The 11,074-nt window shown below is 51.2% G+C and overlaps 6 protein-coding genes across 9 annotated transcripts; 3 read left to right on the top strand and 3 right to left on the bottom strand.

Annotated features, from left to right (window-relative positions):
• The first annotated feature begins 121 nt into the window (after window positions 1–121).
• H310_08232 (hypothetical protein) lies at window positions 122–856 on the top strand. Its single transcript, XM_008873910.1, has one exon. It carries the CDS (start codon window positions 169–171, stop codon window positions 520–522), a length of 354 nt encoding a protein of 117 aa, XP_008872132.1. The 5' UTR covers window positions 122–168; the 3' UTR covers window positions 523–856.
• A 172-nt stretch (window positions 857–1,028) lies between these two features.
• H310_08231 (hypothetical protein) lies at window positions 1,029–4,681 on the bottom strand. Of its 4 annotated transcripts, XM_008873907.1 has the most exons (17): window positions 4,615–4,681; window positions 4,078–4,561; window positions 3,937–4,034; window positions 3,412–3,888; window positions 3,091–3,365; window positions 2,655–3,047; window positions 2,517–2,608; window positions 2,328–2,475; window positions 2,189–2,281; window positions 2,024–2,150; window positions 1,932–1,984; window positions 1,880–1,888; window positions 1,818–1,833; window positions 1,661–1,769; window positions 1,319–1,618; window positions 1,206–1,271; window positions 1,029–1,159 (listed from the first exon to the last, which is right to left on the bottom strand). In XM_008873907.1, the coding sequence occupies exons 1-15, from the start codon at window positions 4,646–4,648 to the stop codon at window positions 1,447–1,449; spliced, it is 2,580 nt and encodes an 859-aa protein (XP_008872129.1). In that variant the 5' UTR covers window positions 4,649–4,681; the 3' UTR covers window positions 1,029–1,159; window positions 1,206–1,271; window positions 1,319–1,446. The 4 variants fall into 4 exon arrangements, with proteins under 4 accessions (XP_008872129.1, XP_008872128.1, XP_008872130.1 ...); XM_008873906.1 differs by having other exon boundaries at window positions 1,206–1,618; window positions 4,615–4,680; XM_008873909.1 differs by having other exon boundaries at window positions 1,056–1,159; window positions 1,880–1,984; window positions 2,328–2,608; ... (1 more) ...; window positions 4,356–4,561; window positions 4,615–4,680.
• Window positions 4,682–4,744: 63 nt separating this feature from the next.
• H310_08230 (hypothetical protein) lies at window positions 4,745–5,861 on the top strand. The gene has a single exon (XM_008873905.1). The coding sequence runs from the start codon at window positions 4,750–4,752 to the stop codon at window positions 5,671–5,673; it is 924 nt and encodes a 307-aa protein (XP_008872127.1). The 5' UTR covers window positions 4,745–4,749; the 3' UTR covers window positions 5,674–5,861.
• H310_08229 (hypothetical protein) lies at window positions 5,760–6,847 on the bottom strand. Its single transcript, XM_008873904.1, has 5 exons — window positions 6,505–6,847; window positions 6,243–6,459; window positions 6,139–6,195; window positions 6,036–6,094; window positions 5,760–5,987 (listed from the first exon to the last, which is right to left on the bottom strand). The coding sequence occupies exons 1-5, from the start codon at window positions 6,800–6,802 to the stop codon at window positions 5,794–5,796; spliced, it is 825 nt and encodes a 274-aa protein (XP_008872126.1). The 5' UTR covers window positions 6,803–6,847; the 3' UTR covers window positions 5,760–5,793.
• A 229-nt stretch (window positions 6,848–7,076) lies between these two features.
• Window positions 7,077–8,281, bottom strand: H310_08228 (hypothetical protein). Its single transcript, XM_008873903.1, has 3 exons — window positions 8,210–8,281; window positions 8,033–8,081; window positions 7,077–7,949 (listed from the first exon to the last, which is right to left on the bottom strand). The coding sequence occupies exons 1-3, from the start codon at window positions 8,217–8,219 to the stop codon at window positions 7,223–7,225; spliced, it is 786 nt and encodes a 261-aa protein (XP_008872125.1). The 5' UTR covers window positions 8,220–8,281; the 3' UTR covers window positions 7,077–7,222.
• A 733-nt stretch (window positions 8,282–9,014) lies between these two features.
• H310_08227 (hypothetical protein) lies at window positions 9,015–11,006 on the top strand. The gene is made up of 3 exons (XM_008873902.1): window positions 9,015–9,242; window positions 9,297–10,526; window positions 10,576–11,006. Exons 1-3 carry the CDS (start codon window positions 9,035–9,037, stop codon window positions 10,635–10,637), a joined length of 1,500 nt encoding a protein of 499 aa, XP_008872124.1. The 5' UTR covers window positions 9,015–9,034; the 3' UTR covers window positions 10,638–11,006.
• The last annotated feature ends 68 nt before the right edge of the window (window positions 11,007–11,074 follow it).

The following is an 11,074-nucleotide window of genomic DNA, read 5'->3' as shown; positions in this document are numbered from 1 at the left end:
CGGCCATTAGTCTATTCCTCCTACAACGCATCATGATGAACAGTACTGCGTGACGAGGTAGCAGAGCAGGGCGGCGGCGCTTCCGACTACTCGGGGGCGAGCGTCGACGTGCCTGTTCGGAGCTCCATGTGCACCTTCGCGTTGCGGACGAGCACTTTGTAACGTTTGATGTCCACGACGATGCCCTTGGATTCCAGCAAATCGTGCACCTTGAGCACCTCATGGAACTCGCGACGGTCGCTGTGGCCTTCCATGACTTTTGTCGCAAAGACAGCGCTGGGGCTGGTCCACAGTCGTTCTTGGAACTTGGACCGCGTCAAGTCGACGACAGCGTCGATTTGCTCGTACCGCACGAGTTGGCACACAAGAGCGTCCACTGCGGCGAGGCGCGGTACTGAAGACGACAAGACTGCGTCTTCCATGCACAATTCCCATAGCGACACGGCAACTGACACATGGCCGCGGGAGATTAGCTCCACATACATGTCGTTGACGGGGATAGGGGACGTCAAGACGTGTTGATGGTTTGCATACCACGTCATATGCTCATGCATCTTGGCCGGATCTTCAGCGAGGAGACGGGCATACAAGCGGATGAACAAATCGACAGTTCGCTTTTCTACGCGGACTGAGTGCTTGCTCATCATCTCAATCATCTTGAAAGCGCTGGGCACGTCGCGAGCTACAAGATGCTCTTCTAGGAAAATGGACAACGCGTACGTGTCGTTCGGATCGTGTGATGTTGGTGCTTGTGCGAAGTACTTCTGAACCATCTCGAATTTCTTGTGTGGTGAGATCAAAGGGTCATGGAGGGAGTCAATCGCGCCTTGACTCAAAGATGGGACGAGCTTCTCCGTCGAATTCGTCTGCACATGCGATACATGGAAGGGACGTCGCCGAGGAAGAGCGCGGACGCTTGGCGTCAAGGACTTCCTCGCCGCGAGTTGGACAAAGTTCATCGCAATTGATGGCGAACGGTGTGGAAATCTCACGTTATCCGGATGATGTCAAGCACTTTTGCGTTTGATTGGTAGAAATCGAGATATTCGCTGAGACGGATATTTCCAATTCTTCTTCAAAAGCAAATTATCTGTTCACTTCTCGAAGATTTTTTCACAGTCAATCCATTCCACCAATCCCATGGCCTTGATGGAGGATTCTACATGCACGTTGGAATGAAGTGCGCACATTTACATCACACGCACCGATAGAGACAGCGCACTTGATGCACTGGGATGCTACGAATCTTCGACAAATCCAACTCGTCCCAGCTACAGTGTTGTTGGAAATGAGCACCAATAATCAAAGGGTCATGTACGAGAGATGAAATAAGTCGCCAATTGTAATCTACACATTCACACGTGAGAAAGTTCTCAGCGATAATTTTTAGCACTCGGTCCAGCAAATACTGCGCGCACGACGGGTTCATAGCCTTGGTGGAAACAATCAAGCGCTCCTTTTGGCTTTCTTCCCCTGCAAGTTTGAAATCTTCAGGGAGCTACAAAGAGATAGACGTGATGAAGGCACAAAGTATCGATATGCATTGGAAGCCATCACGCTGCTGCAGTGTTGCTTGATAATTTTTCGAATGTACGTAGCCGACTCTTGTGGGGAAGTGCTACGTCGCGTTGTAACTTGTGCCAGTTGGTGGGCTACAAACCTTATCATCGCAACTACAGGGATCGAATATCCCATCGATGCGGTGGCAAATGCAAGATAGCATTGCTCAAGTTTGTCGACTTCTTTGGCATTACCAGAAGGGTAGTTTTCTTCACAAAGAACGATGAATCAAGGTATAATGTTGAATGGGGGCATACCTAAAATCACCCAGATCTTGACTTTCACGTGAGAAGATGGAATTCAGCACGAAAGGACGGACCTTGGCAAACTATTTGATGTCAATTGTAATCTCACAAAACTTCTTGAGCCACCTGATGCTGAATTTGAGCGACTTGAAACGCAAATTGCTTTGTATGATTGTCGTCTACACTCATGACAATTGATGAAAGCATGTGGTTTGTACCGAGGAAAATGGCTTTTTCGACAACACAGAGCCCGACTTGCATCCCGATGATAAGACTTAACGGTGGCTCCAATTCACGATGAATTTGATTGAATTCGCCAGGTTTCAATAATTCATTCACGTCGACCTAAAAAGCGTCAATGCAAACATCTATTTCGAACGTACCGATATTGGCAAGTCGACACTGATCAAGACGGGGCAAGGACGAGAATTACGAGTTGGTATTTTTTCGGGAGTCACAACGACAGGTAGATCCTCCTGTTCGACGACACATTAAACCGCAAAATTTAGGAAAATACGATACTTCGTCTTGACTCAAGCGAATTAAGTTTCGTAGCTGCACAATATACTTTTCACCTAGTAACCTTTCCACCTTCGACTTTGTTACGCATGTGCGTACGAAAGTCTTGCACCCCTGAACCCCGTGTTCGTCCAACACTTGTTGCGTCAACCTACTTTGCATCTTTTAGACACATCATAATTTGAGAAGCACCTCAATGTATGCACAAAGAAAAGGTCTCTTATGATTTGGGCCCTTTGCAACTTCTCATCCAAGGTTGCTGACGACTGGATTCGTTTGAGGTCCTAGCACAGTAGATACGTGAAAGCGCGTATTGCCACTCATCCTTACTAAATACTTGGCTTGCAACTTGGAATTCAACGAGCCGAGAGAGAGATGCTGCAATGCAGACTTCGATGCAGTTTCTTCTATACGAAGTACTTTTTTCGAAGACAATTTCCAAATTAATGGTCGTGCGGCTCGGGAGATCAATTTGTGCAGGGGCGAAGTTGCATTCGAGTCTTGTTTGCTTGGATCGATGGTATTCAGTTCGTTAACGTGCTGTAGAGTCGATTTCCGACACCGCAGCTGCCGTTTTGGTTTGCTGGCAAGGTTATCATTGGTTTCACCATGCTTTCGCTTTTTCTCGGGCGAGGTCCTTGATACGAGAATGAACTCTTTCGGCGGAATCTCTTGAGTGAGGACGAATTCAATAGACTCGCCTGATTTGGGTTCATCGTCGTACTATCAACATATTTATAACCTATACACAATTTGCTGCGCTTACCAAAACCCCCATGTCTTTGACATTTGACGAAGTTGCCAAACAAAATGAAGGCATGCTTATTGATAACGTTGATGGAGAGATCCGCGGGTGTGTTGGCGTATGGGCCACAGCCAAATCGAAGATGTCTTTGGTACCCGTACGAAATGCCTTCAAAAACGCATCGAGCAAATATCTGTCGTTTGTTGGGGGTAATTGCAACTGGTGGATGTGAACTCCATCGGACTCTTGTTCGAATAATGTGTCGTTCAAGTTCATGTCGTTATTCAAGGGAAGGTCTATCATACGGTTCATAACTCATTCTGATTGTGGAGGGTGTTGTACCAAAGATTGACGTGGGGTAATCTTCCGTTCCTGCAAAGACAACTGCATCATCCAGCCGTGCAGATTCGAACGTTGTTAAATTTGTTTCTCGCCACGAAAATTGCCCTTTATCCAAAGCCGAAAGGTTGAGACCAATGTCGATTGGTCGAATGACGTGGCGCGGATCATTATTTCCCGGTTGTCTTGCAAGTATATGTTTGGGGGCCACTTCGTCCAAGTACGAACTTGGTTGAGGGCATCGTACATTTTCGAAAAGCTGTGGAAATTGCGGTGGCGATGCTCCTGAACCAGGCTTTCTCGATTGAGTCGTTCGGCTCTTTGATGTCAACTGGTTACAATCTGGGGCTGTTTCTGCGTTGCTTGTCCACATGTCGTTATGGTGAAGAATCTCCTTCTCGCCAACAACATCCTCACATGTCAAAGTGCAAGGCAATGCTATCGTCTCGAAAGTAACGATGTCTTCATCCTTAACGTCATCTAGCCACAGCAACTTCAGACAGAGGTACTTCGTGAATAGGAGGTTACCTTTAGTTGGCATTTTGAAAAGAACTTGGCTTGTGTGAATAGCATCGTTGACTGAGTCGACCAACACGCTCCATCGATTCAACTCGTCGTACCAATTGCTACAAAAATGTAAGATCATGATGATTTGGTATGGCAGCTCACCAAGAAGTTGAAATGGAAAAATCGGTGAACTCGTCCAGGATTGCAGATTCAAAAATCTCCTTCGACGCGTCGATGGGATGAAAATTGATCGCAGGTGAACTACCAAATTCCAAAGCAGATTCAATCTTCCTCATTTTAACAGTGTTGGGAGCGTCTTCTTCAACGTGGACGACAGATTCGTTGCTTGAATTTGTTGAGCATTTTCGTCCCCATTGCGACCCGGTTGAGGGTGGCCGGAGAGTCTTCCACGGAAAGTCTTCATGGATTTCGTGACTCACCGAGTTGCGACCGAACAAGTCGAGCAATATATCTCCGCGAGGAAGTCCTTCCGGCTTTTGTGCGTAATCCATGATGACGAAATTTAGCGTGTCGTTTTGAATTCGGGCAACGTCTGTCAAGGGCTCGCTATCTTTGGCTGGTAGTTCTCTCCTTGTCAACTCGGCCAGAAACCTCTTTCTTGACGCCCTGGCCTCCTCTTCGTATCCTACGTCACAACGAACGTGCTTGTATGTCAAATCGAGCCCAACGGAGTCGTACGCTTCCAGCTCATGGAATCGGTCTTGAAGAACATGCTGGCGTCGCCGCTTCGTCTTTTCTGGCGCGCTTGAAATTTGAAATTGGTGCCAAATCTTGATCGTATCCGGACGTCGACCATCATTCTCGATATCCATCATGCGTTCACAAATCGCCATGTCACGCGGCCGCCAACTGCATGTGTTCCGTCATCTTTGGGGAATCGAACCTGTGGCATATTTGGCCACAAACTTGAAGCTGGTCTCGCAGCTAAAGGCACTAGGCTACAAGGGCGTGGAAGCCAGCCTGAGCGCCATCAAAGCACACGGTGGGAATGCATTCCTTGACGAACTCCAGTCTCATGACATGGACCTCATTGTGGGGGTGTATTCTGGATGGACCGATTACGAGCCGGGTGCGTGGCAGCAGAAGAGCATCACAGACCACTTGAATCAACTCGAAGACGAAGTGAACCAGGCCCGTGCACTTTCGTTACGACCCGTCATGCTCAATGCCCACGCGGGATGCGATCATTGGAGCGACCGCGACTGCACCGAGTTCTTCACCGCTGCTCTGCAGCGTATTCCGCACGACGGTGATGTTCCCATCGCTCACGAGACCCACCGCGGTCGAGCTTTGTGGAATCCGTGGAGAACTTTGCAACTTCTCGAGCAGTTTCCATCGTTGAAGCTGACGTTGGACTTTTCTCATTGGGTCGTTGTGGCAGAGCGACTGCTCGACTCAGCATGGGACGATCAATGGATCGATCGCATCATACCGCACGTGCTTCACATTCACGGCCGCGTCGGATCGGACGAATCGCCCCAGGTCGTCGACCCTCATGATCCTCACGTCAAGCCATTCGTGGACCGGTTTGACCGCATCTGGTCCCAGGTGTGGCAGGCCCAGGCCAGAGGCAGCAGCAACGGAACATCGACCTTTACGTCTGAATATGGGCCGTCCCCATACACTCCAATGGCTCCGTTCACCGGTGAGCCGTTAAGTGATGTGTGGGCATTGGCCAACTCCGAGACACGCCGTCAACAAGAGCGGTTCGCCAACGAACCCTTTCACAACACGTAAGTCGATTCTGGTCGCACAGCCTCAGTGCCGGCAATGGTGTCGAGAGCGGCGGCCTTAGTATACCCCACCATACGACCGACCCGTTGCATGCCACCTCTTTGTTGGATTCATCTGGGGCACTCATGGTTTATCCACGTTAACTGGAGCATCGACCAATTCGTTTTGCACAGCTAAATTTCCGTCTGCACTTGTCGTACCCTTTGCGTCCGACGGTTCGTCGGTCGTCTTGGCTTTCTTCTTCGCATCGACGGGGGCCGCCGTCCCCGACCTTTTCTTCTCGTCAACGTCAGGCTTGATGATTGTGTACCTTGGTTCTACGTACGCGATGAAGGACCGCATCACGCGTCGCGAGCGACCCTTACCTCCAGCGGCGGAGATGCTCACGCGCTTAAAGTTGGTTGGGGAATTCTCGAAATACCCCCTGCATGCACACTCAATGACACGACGCCTCGATATGAACGTTACTTGATCAACGCCGCTAAGTTGGCCCGCCCCCCGACTTCGTACTCGATATCGCGGAAGCTATTCCAGCATACAAATGAATCGGTGCTACAAGCTGTGGGGAGTACCATTTGAAGATGGAGTCAAGTGTTTCTTCCACGGTGAGGCCGAGTGTAGACGCCGATGGCTGCGTCGCCTTTTCGAATCCTTTCTGAATGAGTTTGAGGCCGGACAGGACGCCGCAAGGAGACTTGACCGCGGGTAAGAAGTAAAATCGAGAGGCACCAATTTTTATCGGAAGTTTTGGAGTCAAAGGCACCGTTGTGTCCTTGGGGATCAACCGACCTATCCACTCGTCGCACGTTGTACACACGCTCCAGGCATGAGTACCTGCAGCATACATCCCGTTTTTGCCCAAACACTCCATCTCGAAGCATGACTTGTCTGCGTTCCAGTTGATACGAGCGTGCGCGCGAGACACGGATTTCTGGTCGCCCAAGTTGATGCGGCCTTCTTGTTGATCGTTTGGCGCTCCCCGACCCAGCTCCACGGGCAACTGTGTTAGGACAACTTCAAAGGGCTCTGTGTCGTTGATCTTTCCCTGCAATTTTGCATATGCAAGCGGTGGACGCTTGCTCAGGAACTCCTTTTCGAGCTTCTTGTCGTCGTCGGTCATGGACGACGCCATGGCAGGTTCGCGCTGCTTGGTGACCGAAAATTGTTTGAATCGATTCCTATTGGTCAAAAAGTGCTCTCGAAAAAATATCTGCCCATTTTGTCGCGGCTCGCCAGCATGATGGCGGAGGCGCGCCGCTCACGCATCTTGCGAGAACAGCTCGGGCTGTTGGATGTAAGTGCCACTCGTCAAGACGATCACAATGGCATCGTGTGTACTCAGAGACACCATCGCAGGGCTCCGTAGCGCGATTGTAACCATCGTGAACTCAAACAACACATTCGAGTCTTCATCAAATATCGCCTGGGCTGCTGTTTCCCTTCATTATTATGTCGCCTTTAAGAAGAACAAAAGCAAGGGGGCGGTTCGCCGCCATCTCAGGCTGGTACTGACCCCCATCGCTTTCCAGCAAGCAAAAAACTGTTGAACCATTTACAAACGGCCCCCCGTGCCGGCCAAGGACTTGACCAATTGGTCCTCTTCGCGGACGACCTTGGCACCCTTTTCTTGAGCACCTTCTTCGTGCAATTCCATCAACTTGGTCACGTCAAACTTGGGCTTCTTCAACACCTTCATCTTGCGGACAAACACATTTTGGAGGGGGAAGATGCCTTGGCACGCCTTTTCAATTTCCTTGCCGATGATTTCGGGTTGGAACTTGAGGTACAAGTCCTTCAATTCCGACTTGGACGCTTGTTCCGTCATGATCGTCGTCATCTTCTTGCGAATTTGACGGATTTGAGCGGTTTGGGCGTAGCACGTCTTCTTTTGCTGGTTGGGGCGCTTCTTGGTGAAGGCGATCGCAAACAAACGGATCGTGTAGCCGTCGGTGGTCTTCACGTCCACAAAGGCTTCAATGAGCGTTTGCCATTTCTTGATCAACGAGCAGATTTTGTCGCGGGTGAAGTCCATGCCGTGGAAGTTGGTAATCACTTGCGTGCCTTGCACGTCTTCGACAGCGAGGCGCACCTTGCGGAACGATTGGTCTTCGTCCTTGTTGAGGTCGGCAAGGCACACTTCAATCACGCGGCCCTTCAAACCTTCCGACGCGATCTTGGTACCGGCAGTGCGGTTGACCAAGGTCTTGCCGATGGTGCGTTGTTGGAAGATACCGGGGACACGGATATCGTACCAGTCCTTGCGGGTGAAAGGATCGACGCTATACACCCACACTGATGAGTGCAAAACGTCCTGAATCACAATGCCGAATCTGTCGGGACAAGGGGGAGGAGGGTCACTTACGCCTTCTTCTTGCCGCCCTTCTTGCCCTTGGTCAATCTCTTATTTTTGCCTACACAGCGTCATGCACCGTGAGATTCCTGTTGCGCGCCAAGACACGACACAATCTCTGTTGGTCACGCGCGTTCTCCTGCTCGTCCAAGCGCTGCATTCATGTAAGATCATCCTGGGTCGACTTACCCACAGCCATGTTGCGATATGATTCAAAGTTTCAAAGGCGAAATGAACCAATATAACTTGGTTGGAGCTCAATCCACCAATAATTTTCGCACCACTTCATTGGTCCCGAGGGTGTGTTCAATTCACACAGGTGTTCGTATGTACACAGGGAATGCCTCCCTTGAATTCTATGACACAGGTTGTATGGGGTTGGGACGAATATTTTTTTAACTACCTTATGAGGTGGGTATTCGTGAATCTTATTGGCTGAAAATCGATACCTTCACATACTAGTACCGTCCAAATTATCCGGAGTGGCCGCCGTGCGCCGTGCAAGCGGAGCCGTGGCGCGCGGTGACCTTTCGAGACCGCTGCTTCGATTCAACACGATGGCACGTGTGAGATGGTCGATGTTGGGAGTTGCGCGAATGCACGTAGCTTTCACGAGCGTTTGAAAGACAAACATGTGTCGATCCCCCCGCGGATAGCAGTGGTTGAATTCACCGAACGCTGACGTGCCGGAGGCCGTAAAGCGACCCATCGCACGCCGGCGCATATTCTTGATGCAGCACAATGCATGGAACACGATTGCGTTCGTTGGGACCATCGCCACAAGCGGCCATACGTGCATGTGTGATGGTCGGGTCGCCCAACTGGTGGGGCCGTTTCGCCCGTTCTTTCTGGGAAAACGGCGCTTGGGGGTAGTTTGGTCGAAATTTAGCCAATCAGAATGTAAAATGACCAATCCTTGAGTATTCATTGGCTGAAATTCCACCATTGTGCCATGGCGCTTGGGAATTCGTGCGCCCCTTCAGTGCCCATTCTTCCACCGCAGAACGGAACGTCATGGCCAAACACCCGTCAACCAAAGTCGATGCCAGGCAAGCAATGCATACACCGAACAACCCATCACATCAGACCAAGAAGCGCCCACCAGTGCTACGGTACCGCAAGAAAATCATGGATCCGACGCCGGAGCCACAGCAAAACCGCGACAACCAGCTCGAGGACTTGGACGACACGGCATCGTCTACACACGACAACCAGAGTTCTCGTACGTGAATGGCATCCCATGTCCTGCTCTCCCCCTCATGTGAACCTTGAATAGATGAATCGAGTCCCGTCAAAGTTCACCCGATACCGCAACCTACGTCGACTGTGTATGTAGTGAACGTTCAGGACTTTTTGTTTCACCCGCGGCATATCGTGATCGAGCAACACAGCACAATTCGCTGGAGAATCCCCACCAACTCCACGACAGTGCACTCGATCGCGATCGACAATGTGACCAAGAAAAAGGGGACGGGGCGCACTTTGTGCCGCGGTACACCGACCTTTGAGCACACGTTCGACACGTTGGGTTCCGTCCGGTACTCGTGCTCGTTGTACTCGTTTATGGCGGGCACGGTCACGGTCGTTGCGTCGATGACACCCGAACAAATATCGCAGAACGTTGTGTTCCTGGACTACCCGTCGCATCAGGTCAAGAAATCGCCATCCAAAGCACCATCCCCGACAATCTTCCCCTTCCACAAGCAACTTGTCATGTGGCGAGAAAAGCAGCCCAAGTCCCAGGTATCGATGGAAGACGAAGACACATTTGCGCACCAATCGCGACAACGGATTAAGAAAGCAGCTGCAGTCAAGGTCCCGTCGCCATCGGTTTCTGTTGACTCTTCGCCACATCTGTCCATTGCCGCCGTCCCCATTCCGTCTCGTCCATCGAGACGTAGCAACGCGCTGTACGTCTCGCCATTGTCCCGGTCGTCGTCCGTCGCCTCTGGCCACTCCCATCACGTCGTCCACATTCAAAACTTTGAGTTTTCCGCGCTCGAGAACGTCACTGTGGGCGACTCGGTAGCATGGAAGGTCAGCACTGAAAACCCTGGCATGGTCGAGCACGCTCTCAAGATGCGCGTGATGGACCCAAGTAACACAATTGTGCAGACCACGACATCGCCACCACTCAAGCCAGGGGACAGTTGGGAGTTCACCCTCTTGCAACCCTGCAAATTATTCGTCGAGTGCGTTGTGTACGACTTGAAAAGCCCGACCATCGTCGTGGAGCCGTCTGTCCCCGCGACCGAGCGACCCAACGACAACGTGATTTTGATCGGCGATGTGGCGTGTCCTGTGGCAAGAGAGTCACTGGCACGTGGGAAGACATTTGCGACGTGCGAAGTGAACGAACCATCGCCCGACAGCGCTGACAGCATCCTCCATCTCCTGCACATGTCGACGTTGAAGCAACAGGCGATGCGATCGAGTTACGTTGTCGAGCACGGCCGAGGCATTCCTGGCTTTGACGCCGCTGCCACATACGATCTCCTCAAACAGCGTACGCCAAGCAAGTCGAATGAATACGTTGCTGATGGCATTTTTTGTAGGATCGCACCGCGCGAAACAACAGCCACGCGTTGTCTATGCATGTAGTCGCCACACGGTGTAAAAATGTTTTTCCATGCCGATGTTGTCGCATCTGCGCTTCTGTCGTAGCCACAATTTTCACTTGTGGGAAACGTTGCCGTACACGGCCAGCGCCACCATCTCGGAATGCTGTGCGCGCTTGCTCTAGAGTGCTCCTTTGACGTGCCAGAGAAGTGCCAAGGACGTCTGTGTGATTGGAGGCGCGCAGGGACCCAGTGCACCGCCCACGAAATCGCAGTGATGCGAGCGTCCCAATTGTTGGGTGCGCGGCGATCACGGTCAAGCGGCAGGTCTCGTCGACATCGCAGTTGATGCCACAGACAAATTGCCAAAGCCAATCGTTTCCACTCGAAACAAGACAGCTCCATTTCGGGACCGCGAGCGCGCGCTGACGTTGCAGTCGAGTCCGTCGCGACGGACCACGCGCTGTAGTGTCCCTACAGGATTTTGAACGGCACA

This window comes from Aphanomyces invadans, assembly GCF_000520115.1.
Source record: "Aphanomyces invadans strain NJM9701 unplaced genomic scaffold supercont1.16, whole genome shotgun sequence".
Lineage (NCBI taxonomy): Eukaryota > Oomycota > Saprolegniomycetes > Saprolegniales > Verrucalvaceae > Aphanomyces > Aphanomyces invadans.
Note: the sequence above shows the minus strand (reverse complement) of the source record. Positions and strands in the feature narration are given on the sequence as shown.

What these genes read in the sequence shown, in the direction of transcription:
- H310_08232 (XM_008873910.1), top strand. Translation starts at nt 169, where the DNA reads ATGTCCACGACGATGCCCTTGGATTCCAGCAAATCGTGCACCTTGAGC.
- H310_08231 (XM_008873907.1), bottom strand. Translation starts at nt 4,648, where the DNA reads ATGTTCTTCAAGACCGATTCCATGAGCTGGAAGC. An exon ending in TTTTCCATTTCAACTTCTTG is followed by an intron (nt 4,035 to 4,077) that starts GTGAGCTGCCAT and finishes ACATTTTTGTAG; the next exon opens with CAATTGGTACGACGAGTTGA. An exon ending in TTACCCCACGTCAATCTTTG is followed by an intron (nt 3,366 to 3,411) that starts GTACAACACCCT and finishes ACCGTATGATAG; the next exon opens with ACCTTCCCTTGAATAACGAC.
- H310_08230 (XM_008873905.1), top strand. Translation starts at nt 4,750, where the DNA reads ATGCGTTCACAAATCGCCATGTCACGCGGCCGCCAACTGCATGTGTTC.
- H310_08229 (XM_008873904.1), bottom strand. Translation starts at nt 6,802, where the DNA reads ATGGCGTCGTCCATGACCGACGACGACAAGAAGCTCGAAAAGGAGTTC. An exon ending in CTTGACTCCATCTTCAAATG is followed by an intron (nt 6,196 to 6,242) that starts GTACTCCCCACA and finishes ATGCTGGAATAG; the next exon opens with CTTCCGCGATATCGAGTACG. An exon ending in AACTTAGCGGCGTTGATCAA is followed by an intron (nt 6,095 to 6,138) that starts GTAACGTTCATA and finishes GTGTGCATGCAG; the next exon opens with GGGGTATTTCGAGAATTCCC.
- H310_08228 (XM_008873903.1), bottom strand. An exon ending in AAGGGCGGCAAGAAGAAGGC is followed by an intron (nt 7,950 to 8,032) that starts GTAAGTGACCCT and finishes GTGGGTGTATAG; the next exon opens with CGTCGATCCTTTCACCCGCA.
- H310_08227 (XM_008873902.1), top strand. Translation starts at nt 9,035, where the DNA reads ATGGCCAAACACCCGTCAACCAAAGTCGATGCCAGGCAAGCAATGCAT. An exon ending in ACACGACAACCAGAGTTCTC is followed by an intron (nt 9,243 to 9,296) that starts GTACGTGAATGG and finishes AACCTTGAATAG; the next exon opens with ATGAATCGAGTCCCGTCAAA. An exon ending in ATACGATCTCCTCAAACAGC is followed by an intron (nt 10,527 to 10,575) that starts GTACGCCAAGCA and finishes CATTTTTTGTAG; the next exon opens with GATCGCACCGCGCGAAACAA.